At 44.8% G+C, this 12500-nt stretch overlaps 1 protein-coding gene across 3 annotated transcripts in view; it reads left to right on the forward strand.

Annotated features, from left to right (window-relative positions):
* Window positions 1–12500, forward strand: part of LOC121698942 (fidgetin) — a 48814-nt gene that overhangs the window by 31187 nt on the left and 5127 nt on the right. For 2 of the 3 annotated variants that reach the window (XM_042081484.1, XM_042081485.1), the window contains one exon: window positions 1587–4467. In XM_042081484.1, the coding sequence (XP_041937418.1) occupies window positions 1587–3901 (2315 nt within the window). In that variant the 3' untranslated portion in view covers window positions 3902–4467. Of the gene's footprint in view, window positions 1–1586; window positions 4468–12500 lie in introns of those variants that run through there. The other variant, XR_006026900.1, reaches the window with a different exon arrangement.

A 12500-nucleotide genomic window follows, 5' to 3' on the forward strand; every position in this document is an offset into this window, starting at 1 on the left:
ATTCGCTAAATTAACACAATTAGCTAAACGTTGTGCCGCTAATTAACTGCCGGAGTCAGGCTAGACGCCTTCAGAGCCAGCGGCATGCCACACCATAACCAAACAAACAGTTTGTGTGTGTGTGTGTGTGTGTGTGTGTGTGTGTGTGTGTGTGTGTGTGTGTGTGTGTGTGTGTGCTCTCTCTATATGCTCTTTGTATATGCCAGATCTGACCCACTTGCTTTCTGTGGTCCATCGGCTAGTATATTTGTGTGTGTGTGTGTGTGTGTGTGTGTGTGTGTGTTCGTGTCTGTGTGATGTTATGGATTAAAGGAAACAGCCCAACAAGAGCCTCAAAGGACTAGTAAAGGAACGAAAGAAAGAAAAGAACAGAAACAGAAAGGGAGAGAGAGAGAGAGAGTGTGTGTGTGTGCGTGCCCTCGTTTTATGATGAAAGCACTGCAGTTATGGTTTAGATTACTCTGATATTTGTGAGCTACTCCTCAATGGGCACACACACACACACACACACACACACACACACACACACACACTTGCACACTCCCACACTCACTCTCTCACATGCATATGTACACAGTTCACAAAAGCCATCATATGAGACAAATAAATAAATTATGAACAAATAAATAACAAATGCATGCTGGATGAATTAAAAATAAAATGTAGGCTGTCACAAAAATGAATTTATCAATGTATCAATCATACTAATGAAACTGTTTCATTTGTATTAATCAAATCTCCATATTTGACCTACTTCATCACAATAACAATGCATGCTTGTGTTTGTGTCTGTATCTGTGTGTATCTGTGTGTGTTTGTGTTTGCATGGGTATTGCAGAGTGTTTTATCATGGAAAGATTCTAAAATCAATCTAAAAAGTTGAATATTTAGAATAGTTGAGTAAATGAAATACTGTAACTGTACTGTAGTACTGTGTGAAATGGGTTCAACATCACATTCTTATTGAATATTTTATATTTAGTTCAATATTTTATGTTTCTGTTGAACCTGCAAATTCTCACGAAGACACTTTGACACTTCAGTCAATCAATAACTTAATATTTTCTCATCCTTCAAAACAAATGTGCCTCCTTCGCTCCTGCGCTGCTTCTAGCCCTAATATTTTCATACACATTCATTAATGCATACAATGAAAATTAAATGAAGATGTTTGACATAAAGTTATTTTTCTTCTTTGTTTATCACAGGTGTTTTGTAATACTAATTCATGCTAATGTTGTGTAATACTAAAAAAAAAATCCATGAACACCAAACATATTATTTAATCAGGTTAAGCAAAAAGTAAAAGTATTTTTTTTTCTGCACAAATATATTTTATTCATTAAGTAGATCCAGTTTTAAAATATGTGGTTTATTATCCTTATCCTTATCCAGTGGCAACAATAAACATAAATATATCATAATACTATATAATAGTATAATATAACATAATAATATATAATAGTTTATCTTTGCAGTGACCAAACATCTCATACATATACCCTGCCTCCACATGTTCTATAAAAGCTTGTCCTTTTGTGTGTGATTGGTGTGTGTTAACTTGTCATATTTGTTCCAATTTACAGGCGTGAAGATGCAGTGGACCCCTGAGCACACCCAGTGGGCAGAGCAACACTTCGACATCTCGTCCACCACACGCTCGCCGTCTCACAAGGCCGAGGGCTACCGCATGCAGAGGGTGGCCGGCACCATGACCAGCTCCGCGGCCGCCGCATACCAGTACAGCTGGGCCAACGACGACATCTCGGCACTCACGGCCTCCAACCTGCTCAAGAAGTACGCCGAGAAGTACTCGGGCATCCTCGACGTGCCCGTCATCAGTGCCGGAGAGCGGGCGCTGCTCAACGCCTACCCGGATGCGGCTGCGGCAGCGGCCTTGGCCAACGGACCCAACGGGAGGAAAGTAGAGGCCGACCCATGGGCAGAGCCGGTTGGCGGAGGGGTGTACCCCATGGGGTGTGAGGTGGCCGTGCCCGCAGGCAAAGTGGGCATGGCGGCCACGTCGGATGTGGCGGCAGGCGCTCTGTGCAGCTCGCCGGGCGTGGGCAGCGGCGGGAGCCTGGCCGAGCAGAGCTTCTCCAGCAGCAGCTGCGGCAGCCAGTCGCTGGCATCTCAGGAACCCTACGCATCTGCCGCCGCCTACGGTAGCTCCTACCTGCACGCTTCCTCCGGCGGGTACAGCGGGCACCCCTCGCCCCTTCTCCAGGCTCCCCCGCCGCCCCCGGCCTCCCACGCCACCCTGGTGCCCGCGGCCTACAGCACCACATCCTCCCCGCCGGCTCTGCCCGGGTACAGCTACACCCCCTCGGGCTACGCCCCGCACCACCATCACCAGGCGGCCTCCGTCGCCCCCGGGTACAGCCCCCCTCCGCCACCACCCCCTCCCCCTCCTTCCTCCTACCTCCCAGCAGGCATTGCGGTGCCCACCCCACTGGCCCCCTCCACCACCATGGCCTCGTACTCCTCCTACGCGGCCCCTCCCCACAGCCTGGCCCCCATCACCCCCACCCCACTCAATGGCTGCGGTTCAGGCTCCTTGAAGCGGAAGGCCTTCTACATGGTGGGTCAGGCTGAGATGGGCGAGCCCTACGGGGACTTCGGCTACTCCCAGCCCCCTCCCTCCACCTCCGCCAGCCTCAGCCCCCTGTACCGGCTGCCCGAGGGTACCAACGGTAACGGGAGCTTCAAGGCCGGCGGTCAGACGTCCCCCTCGGATGATCCCCGTGGCGGCGACTTTGGCGGGGGCTCGCTGACGTCGCCGGGGTACGTCGGCGCCTCGAAGACCCCGCACTCGGCCGCCGGCGAGTCCGCGTTCAGTTTTGGATCGCCCACGACGACGGCCGCCACCAATGGCTCTCCCGTAGCCGCACAGTCTTCTTCCTCGTCCTCCTCCTCATCATCGGCAGCAGCGGCCGAAGAGCGCCTAAAGTCGGTGGACCCGCGCGTGCTGGAGCTGGTGTCCACTCAGGTCCTGCAGCAACAGCACCCCCTGCTGGACTGGGGGGACATTGCGGGCCTCGAGGCGGCCAAGGCTACTCTGAAGGAGGAGGTCCTGTGGCCGCTGCTTCGGCCTGATGTGTTCGGGCCACTGGGCGGCACGTCTCCACCACTGCCCCGCGCCCTGCTCCTCTTCGGACCCCCGGGCTCCGGCCGAACCCTGCTGGCGCGCTGTATGTCCGGCCAGATGGGGGCGCCGCTGCTGCACCTGCGTGGCTCTGTGCTGACCACAGAGTGGGCGGCAGAGGCAGAGCAGCTCATCCAGGCCTGCTTCCTGGTGGCCCGCGCCCGACAACCCTGCGTGCTCCTCCTGAGCGAGGCGGAGGCCGTGCTAGGGAGTGGACGCCGCTCACGCGAGGACGCCCAGTCCTCCTCCTCCTCCGCCGCTGCCCGCGTCAGGAGGGAGCTACAGGCCCAGCTGGACCGGCTACTTTTAAGAAACAACAGCGCTGGCTCCGGCAGCTCAGGGCCCGAGGACACTCCTCAAATCCTGGTCCTGGCGTCGACGAGCCGGCCCGACGAGCTGGACGAGGCTGCTGTGCACCGCTACTTCGCCCGACGGCTCCTGGTGCCCCCACCGGACGGTCCGATCCGCCGCCAGATTATCAGCCAAAACCTGGCGCCGCACAGCTGCTGCCTGAGCGAGGAGGAGGTGGGCCTCCTGGTGCAGCGGACCGATGGCTACTCCGCGCTGGGGCTCGCCCGCCTCTGCCAGGAGGCCCTGCGGAACGCGGCCGTGGCCGGCGGCATGGAGCTCCCGCTGATCCGCCCCGTCACCTACCAGGACCTGGACGCAGCCTTGCGTAGGACGCAGCCAGACGTCTCCCACAAAGACATGGATGCCTACGTAGAGTGGAGCAAAATGTTCGGCTGCAGACAGTGAGAGGTCTTCACAACCCCCCCCCCCTCCCCATCTCCCAAATAGACTCTGGAGGAGAGAGACAGGGAATGAACAAAGAGAGACAAAGAGTGAACAAATGAACGTAGTGAGATTGCTCACCTGGGGAAGGTCACAGAAGGGGCAGGGCAGATATCAGTGTCCAGTAGTCACACTGACAGAAACAGACCTAGCTTCAGGCTGTCTCCGAGGCCAGGCATTCGCTTACCTTGATGCAAAGAGAGAGCTTTGTGTGTGTGTGTGTGTGTGTGTGTGTGTGTGTGTGTGTGTGTGTGTGTGTGACATAGAGTGTACCAGTGTATTTCTGTGCTTTCAATCACGGCTGTTATGGAGATTTCATTTACTCAGAAGTGCCTCATATGGTGCTTTTTTTCTTACACATTTTTGTTTCTTTGCCTCACAATCTTCATTGGTGGTGCGCTAATATCCAGAGCTTTAAGACAAGTACCTAAAATCACTGTTACCATGGGAGACCATATTTCTTCAGCCATTACATGAAGGCCAACTGTATTCCTCAAATGTGTGTGTGTGTGTGTGTGTGTGTGTGTGTGTGTGTGTGTGTGTGTGTGCGTGTGTGTGTGTGTGTGTGTGTGTGTGCGTGCGTGCGTGCGTGTGTGCGTGTGTGTATGTGTGTGTGTATGTGTGTGTGCGTGTGTGTGTGTGTGTGTGTGTGTTTTGGAGTGACTGGGCTGGAAGCATCTAAATCTGATTTGTAGAAACCTCTTTTGATGTCCTGCAAAAAAAAAGGAGAAAAATGGGAAATCTCAGGAAAGAATTTGTGCAGTACCTCAGAGGGTTGTGTCAAAAGCAAAGCACTATGTACTGATGTTGAGTTTGTGGTTTGTTTTAAAGTTTTGCTTTAGTAATATTTTTACAAATTGCGTTTTGTCTGAAGTGTTTACCTCAGTGAAGTGTTGTCAGTGAGGATTTCATAATGAATGTATTATTATTAGTAGTATGTGTGGAACATGAACTAAGTCAATGGGACTAAGTCTATAGCAAAATTATTATTTTTTTCTTTTTATGACCATTTGTAATGTACACTTTTTTTCTCTCTTGAAAGGCCCTTCTTAAAAATTACTATATTTTGGATCGTCCAACAACCATATCTTTCTGTGAACTATAATTACAAGCACACTAGAAATTGTTGGGACAATACCCAAAGAGAATTGATTATATCACAATGAGACTTCAATTTGAAATGAAGCACCACAACTGAATAGCATTCATGTCATGGCAAGCTCAATGAGACAGTTACTCTGTGTGAGATTACAATTACAAATGTGTTGGAAATATTGCAATTGGAAATATTGCATTTATTGATGTGTTCAGATGCCCTGTTTGTTAGAACTCAACTCCATCAAAGATGGTGTGGTCATTCATTCCATTCAGAATATGACGCTGACAGTTACAGTTACAGTGTTGGGAGATTAAATGGAAAAATTGTGCTTGACCGCATTGTAGCATCCATCATGGTTGATGCAAACAATACCTATCCCGCTGGAAGGCCAGACACAAACACACAAACACCACACACACACACACACCACACACACACCACACACACACACACACACACACACACACACACACACACACACACGGATGCGTTCAAGCACACATGCTCAGTGAAAGATCCGTTGGATGATCACTTTCTTTTTTTTTCTTCTTTCCCAAAGCACATTACTAGGGAAACTAAACAGAAAAGATGAGTTCTAACAGCTCCTGACCTTAATGTTAGCACCCTTTTCTGTTACTGTCTCTCCCTTTCTCTCTCTCTCTCTCTCTCTCTCTCTCTCTCTCTCTCTCTCTCTCTCTCTCTCTCTCTCTATCTATCTATCTATCTATCTATCTATCTATCTATCTATCTATCTGTCTGCCTGTCTGTCTGCCTGCCTGTCTGTCTGTCTGTCTGTCTGTCTGTCTGTCGTTATTCTCCTAACTTGCAGCTCTTGGCCCACCTGAAACAATGAAGCCTTGTAACTGAATGTATTTTTAGACACACCTTTATTTTGAAGTGTCTGTTGCTAAGCACTGCGGTGGTAGAACTGCTGTACTCTAAGTACTGACACTTAGGTCAGCGCAGGCTTCTCTATTCATGATTTCATATCCGACTCCTTCATTTGAAATTATATGCTTCATTCATTACATAGGAATAACTATGCTAGCAATCAATCACATGCTAATGTGTTTACTGAAGATGCTCATGTTGTCCGACGTGTTCTCCTGTGTTGACCCATGGCTACAGTCGCGACGTGATTGCCCCCGAATCCCTGTTGTTGATCCATCTCCTCTCATCTGTAAACGTGATCATTGAAAATCATTGCACAGTGCAGCATTGAAAATCATTGCACAGTTCAGCATTTAAATGCCTTATCCCAGAATTTATAGTGAGACTTAATCTACGACACAGAGATTGGGATGTCAAACGTCACTTTTGTGAAACTGTATTGGGGTTAAGATGATGGAGTACTGCTGCTCTGCTCGGTGTAATGATGTTGAAGAATTTAACCAAAAAAATGTCCCTTCAGGAAATGGTCACTTGCTACGCTACAATGCCCTCCTGGGATCATGTTTGTTCTAGCTGAGATTTGTTTCCTGATGAACTAGGGCCTAGTTAAAAAGAAACACTAAAATGAGAAAAATATCGACACATTTATTTTCTTAATTCTTATTTGGACTGTGAAAGGCTCACTTTATTATAAGTATGCAAACACACACATTTACAGTTTCACACCAAGACTACATTTCGGTTGGCATTACAGTCATTCATAACAGTGACATTTGTGGTGTTGTTTTTTGTGTACTTGATTACTGTTTTTAAAGATATGCATTATTTGGGAAGATTATGTGATATTTTTAATCTGTTTGTTTGTTTGTTTGTTTATATGTGAGGGACACACATTGGTGCCTCTCTTCTAGTAGGTATGCATGTTTGTGTTGTTTATTTTGTTTTTCTTACTTTCTTTTTTTTTGTGTTGAAACACCTTTAAAACCATCTCTACCTCATTGCTACATATTTTGCATGTAGTGTTTAATTTGTACATCATTAGATGTCGGGCAAACAAAAACAAAAAACAACAAAACAAAAACAAACCAACAGCCGAAGAGGAACTGTGTCAGCTGTTCTTCTGTCACGAGCAGTCTACCTCACAGACTGTGTATACACTCAACAGTATTGGCATACATCAAAAGAACTTTGTGTGTGAGTGTGTGTGTGTGTGTGTGTGTGTGTGTGTGTGTGTGTGTGTGTGTGTGTGTGTGTGTGTGTGTGTGTGTGTGTGTGTGTGGTGGGGGGTGGGGGGGCGTTGGAGGTGTTGCTCTGCAGAGAAGTACAACAGAATTTCTGTTCAACTGTCATTTCAGTGAGTGGATCATTGAGTGTGTATGTGTTGTCTGTTCACACACAGATAACACAATATTGTCTGTTTGTGTGTGTGTATGTGTTGTATGTGTGTGTGTGTGTGCCTGTGTGTGTGTGAGAGAGAAAGAAAGAGAGAGAGAGAGAGAGAAAGAGAGAGAGAGAGAGAGAGAGAGAGAGAGAGAGAGAGAGAGAGAGAAAGAGAGCATATGCTGTGTGTGTATTTGTGGGTGGTGAGCATGTACAATGTGTGTGTGTGTGTGTTTGTGTGTCTGTGTGTGTGTGCGTGTGTGTGTGTGCGTGCGTGGGGTATTTTATATGTAATCCGTATATGTTAACCACACTTGCACAAGCTGATACTGTTGTACATTTGTTATTGTTGTATATATTTATATACATGAACCTGTTACAGATGTGCCACGTGCAGGTTTGGGGGTCTGTATATATATTGCCATACTTGCAGTCGACCTTAAATGTATTTTCCTGTATTCTGATGAGCAAAAGAAACAGCCAACACTTCATTAAAGATGTTTTTTTCTTGAGATGGTGTCATGGCTTGTTTTGTTGTTGTCAGTGATTTCCTTTATAGCACAATGCTAACACAATGTGGTTATACGTTCGCTTTAGATTAAAAGTGTCTGCTTAATACCATAACCATAAGGGCAATTCCATGGAAAATTACATTTTTTGTAACATCCATAACTCCAATAAAATGTGATGGTATGGTATGATGGGAATGATTACATGAAATTTGAGCATTTGCTATTTTGGGCTGAAGAATGTACATGAGAAAAAATGCACAAAAAATGAATGTTATCATTCACATCATACAAATGCCAAGGCATTTCACTGGCGTTATGGATGTGACAAAAAGTCAATTTTCCGTGGAATTGACCATAACCATAACTATAACACAATGACATCAAACTAATGCATGTGTATTAGACATATCTCAATCTGTTCTTATTAGTCATGGTGACCTTCTTGCCAATGCAAGCTCTCCACCCGTTAGTATAGGTTATGCGTCATCCTAACTCTTTTGGATGTCGAGCTCTTACTGTTTACTCACTTTCTGTTTTTTCTCCCTTTCTTCTGCTCCTCGTGCTCTCTATCTCTCTTCTCTCTTTCATCTCCCCCATCTTTTTCCATGCATCCCTCTTTCCTTCCCTCCATTTTGTATAATCCCATCGTTTGCCGCTCACCCCTACTTTCAGCTGGCCGGTGCACTCTGGTCATTATGTAACAGCCATTTACTCCATCTGTGAACGAGGAACTAGTCAAAATGGGGATGAACGTCGGAATTAGATGACGCCAGTGATGTCGGCTCCTGTAATTTGTGAACATTATAAATGCAAATGAGACATTTTGACTTGTTTTTTTTTATTCGCTCGCTCTCTCTTTCTCTCTCCCTCAGTGGTTTTGATCCGCCTGTTTTTGATGGAATCACGTTATGGTTGCTAATGTGTGTGCGTGGGAAGGAGCTTGACAATTAGCATGTCTTGGTTATCTTAACCATTTAGCCCTAATTGGAAGCATTTTATCTTTGTGTTTTCTGTATAAGAGGGCCTGACTCTCTCTCTCTCTCTCCCTCTCTCTCTCTCTCTCTCTCTCTCTCTCTCTCTCTCTGTGTCTCTCTGACTCTCTCTATATATGCTGTACCTCTATTATCTTATCTTTGAGTCAGTCTTTACCCCAACCACACACATACAAACCCTCTCTTTTCTCTCTTTTTGAGACCATTTGATCCCTTGATCTCTGAGAGGCAACAAGTTTGAGACACCTAGTACAACCCCTTTTCCCCAAAGCGGGACTCTGTAAGATATCATCAAAAACAGAACATGATGATCTGCACACCTCTATACACCCATATGTGTTTCCAAAAAGAACTCAAGACAACATTTTAAATGTTGAAACTATTCATTAAAAAATATAAGCTCATTTTGAATTTGAGTGTCTCAAAAAGCTGGGACAGTGGAACAAAAGGCTGGATAACACAAGGAGGAACATTTTATAACCAATTAGTTTAACTAGTACCAGGACTGGCCATAAAAGGGCATCCCAGAGAGGCAGAGTTTCTCAAAGGTAAAGATGAGGTGTTTTTTTTTACCTCTCTGTGAAACATTTTAGAGAAATGTGTTGCTGGCATTAATGTGAACATATATTTAAAAAAAAAAAAACAATGCAATAGCTCTATTTTAACAACAGCTATTGTGTCATTGCACTATTATGAATTAAATATAAGATTAGCAGATCATCAAATTCTGTTTTTAATTTACATTTTATACAGCATCCCAATGTTTTTGGAAACGGGGTTGTATAAGCCTCAATTGAAGGTTGCCAAATGTCCCCCTGCTCTACCTACAGAAAGGACCAAATGGAGATTTTGAAGATTTCTTATTTGAATTGTATTTTTTTTTTTATTCTTCAGTGAAGGAGACAGAGAGAAAGAGTCTGAGAGAGAAAGAGAGAGAGAAAACTAGATGACAAAGCAGAAACAAAAATGACAACTGTGTATGCATCCTTCATCCATAACCTTTTCTGTCTTCCTCAATCTTCCTCTGTTTATCGCATTCTATCTGAAGTGTCTGTGTCTGTTCCGATTGTTTGAGGCAGTTTGCTATGTTTGATGTAGCAGTCGGTAAACAGAGCAGAAACTCTTCAGCAACATATAAGCGGCTCATGTGTTGGGCCGGTAAAAGAAAACGTCTTGTGTTTTTTATCCCGACAATTAAAAACAAAATGTAAATGCAAGACATTATTTTAGAAGGCCGAGAACATTCCTTTGTCTAAGGCCTCTAATAGAGATTTGTAGGCTCAGGGATGGATTACTGCACAGGGGACCAAGGGGTCAGGGGGCCCTGATGCCCAAGCCTTTGCATGGAATCATTGCCACAATATCAACAAATCAGAATGTAGGCTATGAATCTGATTGAATTAAAGTATTGGTCATCCCCAAAATGCACCAGAATACAGGAAATCACATCATACAAATTATAAAATGTCTGTTAAAAAAACGAAGCGTTGATGCTAAAAACCAAGCTACACTACTACGGGAGAGAGCTTATGACAGAGAGCCAGATGTACGTACATTTGCAAACGTAGCGTTATAAGCGCTATGGCCAACCTGCAGAAACCGTACTCTGTGATTCTTCAGTTTATGTGGTATTTAGCAAACCTGCAGTTCATCAGGTAATCAGCGCCTTTCTTCGCCCCCTACCGGAATTTGCGAACGTTCACAACTGAACAGCAAACTTCAATCACAAGCACAGTTGAATGAAGTTAACTGACAACAACATTAAAATTAATCGAACGTTTAGAGATCATGAAATAATACAATACATGATGAGATGTCAACAAGCAGGAAGATAATGAAGAGCAGTAGTTCTACTCAAACTCTACTCAAAGTTGGGCACGTAGGCTATGGAAGATGGTCATATCTAGCAAGTAGGAAAGTTTAAGTGAATGACGTGCAGAGTTGGGTGTAATGCGTTACAAAGTAACACATTACTGTAATCACATTACATTTGTCAGTAATGAGTAGTGTAACACGTTACTTTCCTAAATTCAGTAATCACACTAGTTACTAACAGTGTGTGAGCAAAGATTACTTTATTAATTAGCAATCCTCCTTCTCAAACCGCGGAGACGCATGTTGCCGTGCTTTATCCTGTCATGAGCAGGGTGCGTGGAATCATGCCGCCTCCTACAACACTGCCTCTAAGACGGTCTTCTTGGCTTTAGATGATACTTCTTTGCCGTGGCCTACTGGTTAGCACTTCGGACCTGTAACCGGAGGGTTGCCGGTTCGAACCCCGACCAGTAGGTGTGGCTGAAGTGCCCTTGAGCAAGGCACCTAACCCCTCATTGCTCCCCGAGCGCCGCTGTTGATGCAGGCAGCTCACTGCGCCGGGATTAGTGTGGGCTTCACCTCACTGTGTGTTTCACTAATTCATGGATTGGGATAAATGCAGAGACCAAATTTCCCTCACGGGATCAAAAGAGTATATATACTTACTTACTTACTTGTACTTATACAATCAGGCTGTTTATAAGAGCTAAAAATAAAACTCTAAATATTCACCTGTATAAAAATCTGCAAGTGCATTCTTATTTAAGTTAAACTGCGTTGCTGGTATTAGTGTGTGTGTGATTTCAGGGTGTTATACAAGCTAGGACTGCCACTGTTTTCAATGTGAACAAGAGCATCTAGTAGGCTATTGATGACAGAAAGTGCACAACTCGCGAGTGCACTTCACTCAAAGCAGTTACATTTTTTGTGTGCGTGTCAACATTCAACATGGGCAGGGCAGCAGCGCTTCCATAAAGCAATTTGAATTTGCACATTTTTTGCACAAATTTTAAAAGCTGCACTGAGGTGCTGTGTCTGTGAACGTGAAGGCAGCTTTCAGTAAGACAAAACATTGATCAGCTATCTGTAAGAAATGCCTGGTAGGCCTACAGTGCAACCTGGGTTGGAGAAGTGTAATAGACTAGATTATGCTACCTAATGTTTCATACAACGTAATTAATTAAATAATAAATAAAAGGGGACGATATCAGCGTCCATAGAAACATTTCCATACAGTAACGCAAAAGTAATGTAACGCGTTACTTTCAATAGAGAGTAAAGTAATGTAAGGGATTACATTTTTTACAGTAACGAGTAATGTGTAGGCCTAATACATTACTTTTTTTGAGTAACGACCCCAACACTGATGACGTGAAAGTGAAAGACATTCGAAAGGACGAAAGTTAAGGTTGCTTTTAATATAGTGCAAAGACACAACACTGGTGCTCTGAATAGCAATTCTGTTGTCTTTGAAAGTTTCTCTTATTGACGCATTGAACAGCAATTTGGATTAACACCTGCTTTTACAAGGCGGAAATATTTTACCGCAAAATGGCCAGTTTTCATACATACAGGTGAATACCTAGTTAGGTGCATTTTACGCTTCTCTTCCCATCTTTATACATGAAACTTCCACCTCCCCCTGAACCTCCTATGAATGCATATGCTTGACACGGAAAAATGCAATTTCAGCTCCCGCTACAGGCAGTCTGTGCTTTTATGTCAGTGCAGTCTGTTTGTACATACCTTGCCATGTTTTTATGCGCATGTTGCGAAACATATACACCTGAAGTGGCTGCAAAAGCGTTACTACATCTGGCCCTGAGTGTTGGTGTTTGAGGGCTGTGAGGGATGGCCATGTTATTGCTGCTTTA

This window comes from Alosa sapidissima, chromosome 23 (assembly GCF_018492685.1).
Source record: "Alosa sapidissima isolate fAloSap1 chromosome 23, fAloSap1.pri, whole genome shotgun sequence".
NCBI lineage: Eukaryota > Metazoa > Chordata > Actinopteri > Clupeiformes > Clupeidae > Alosa > Alosa sapidissima.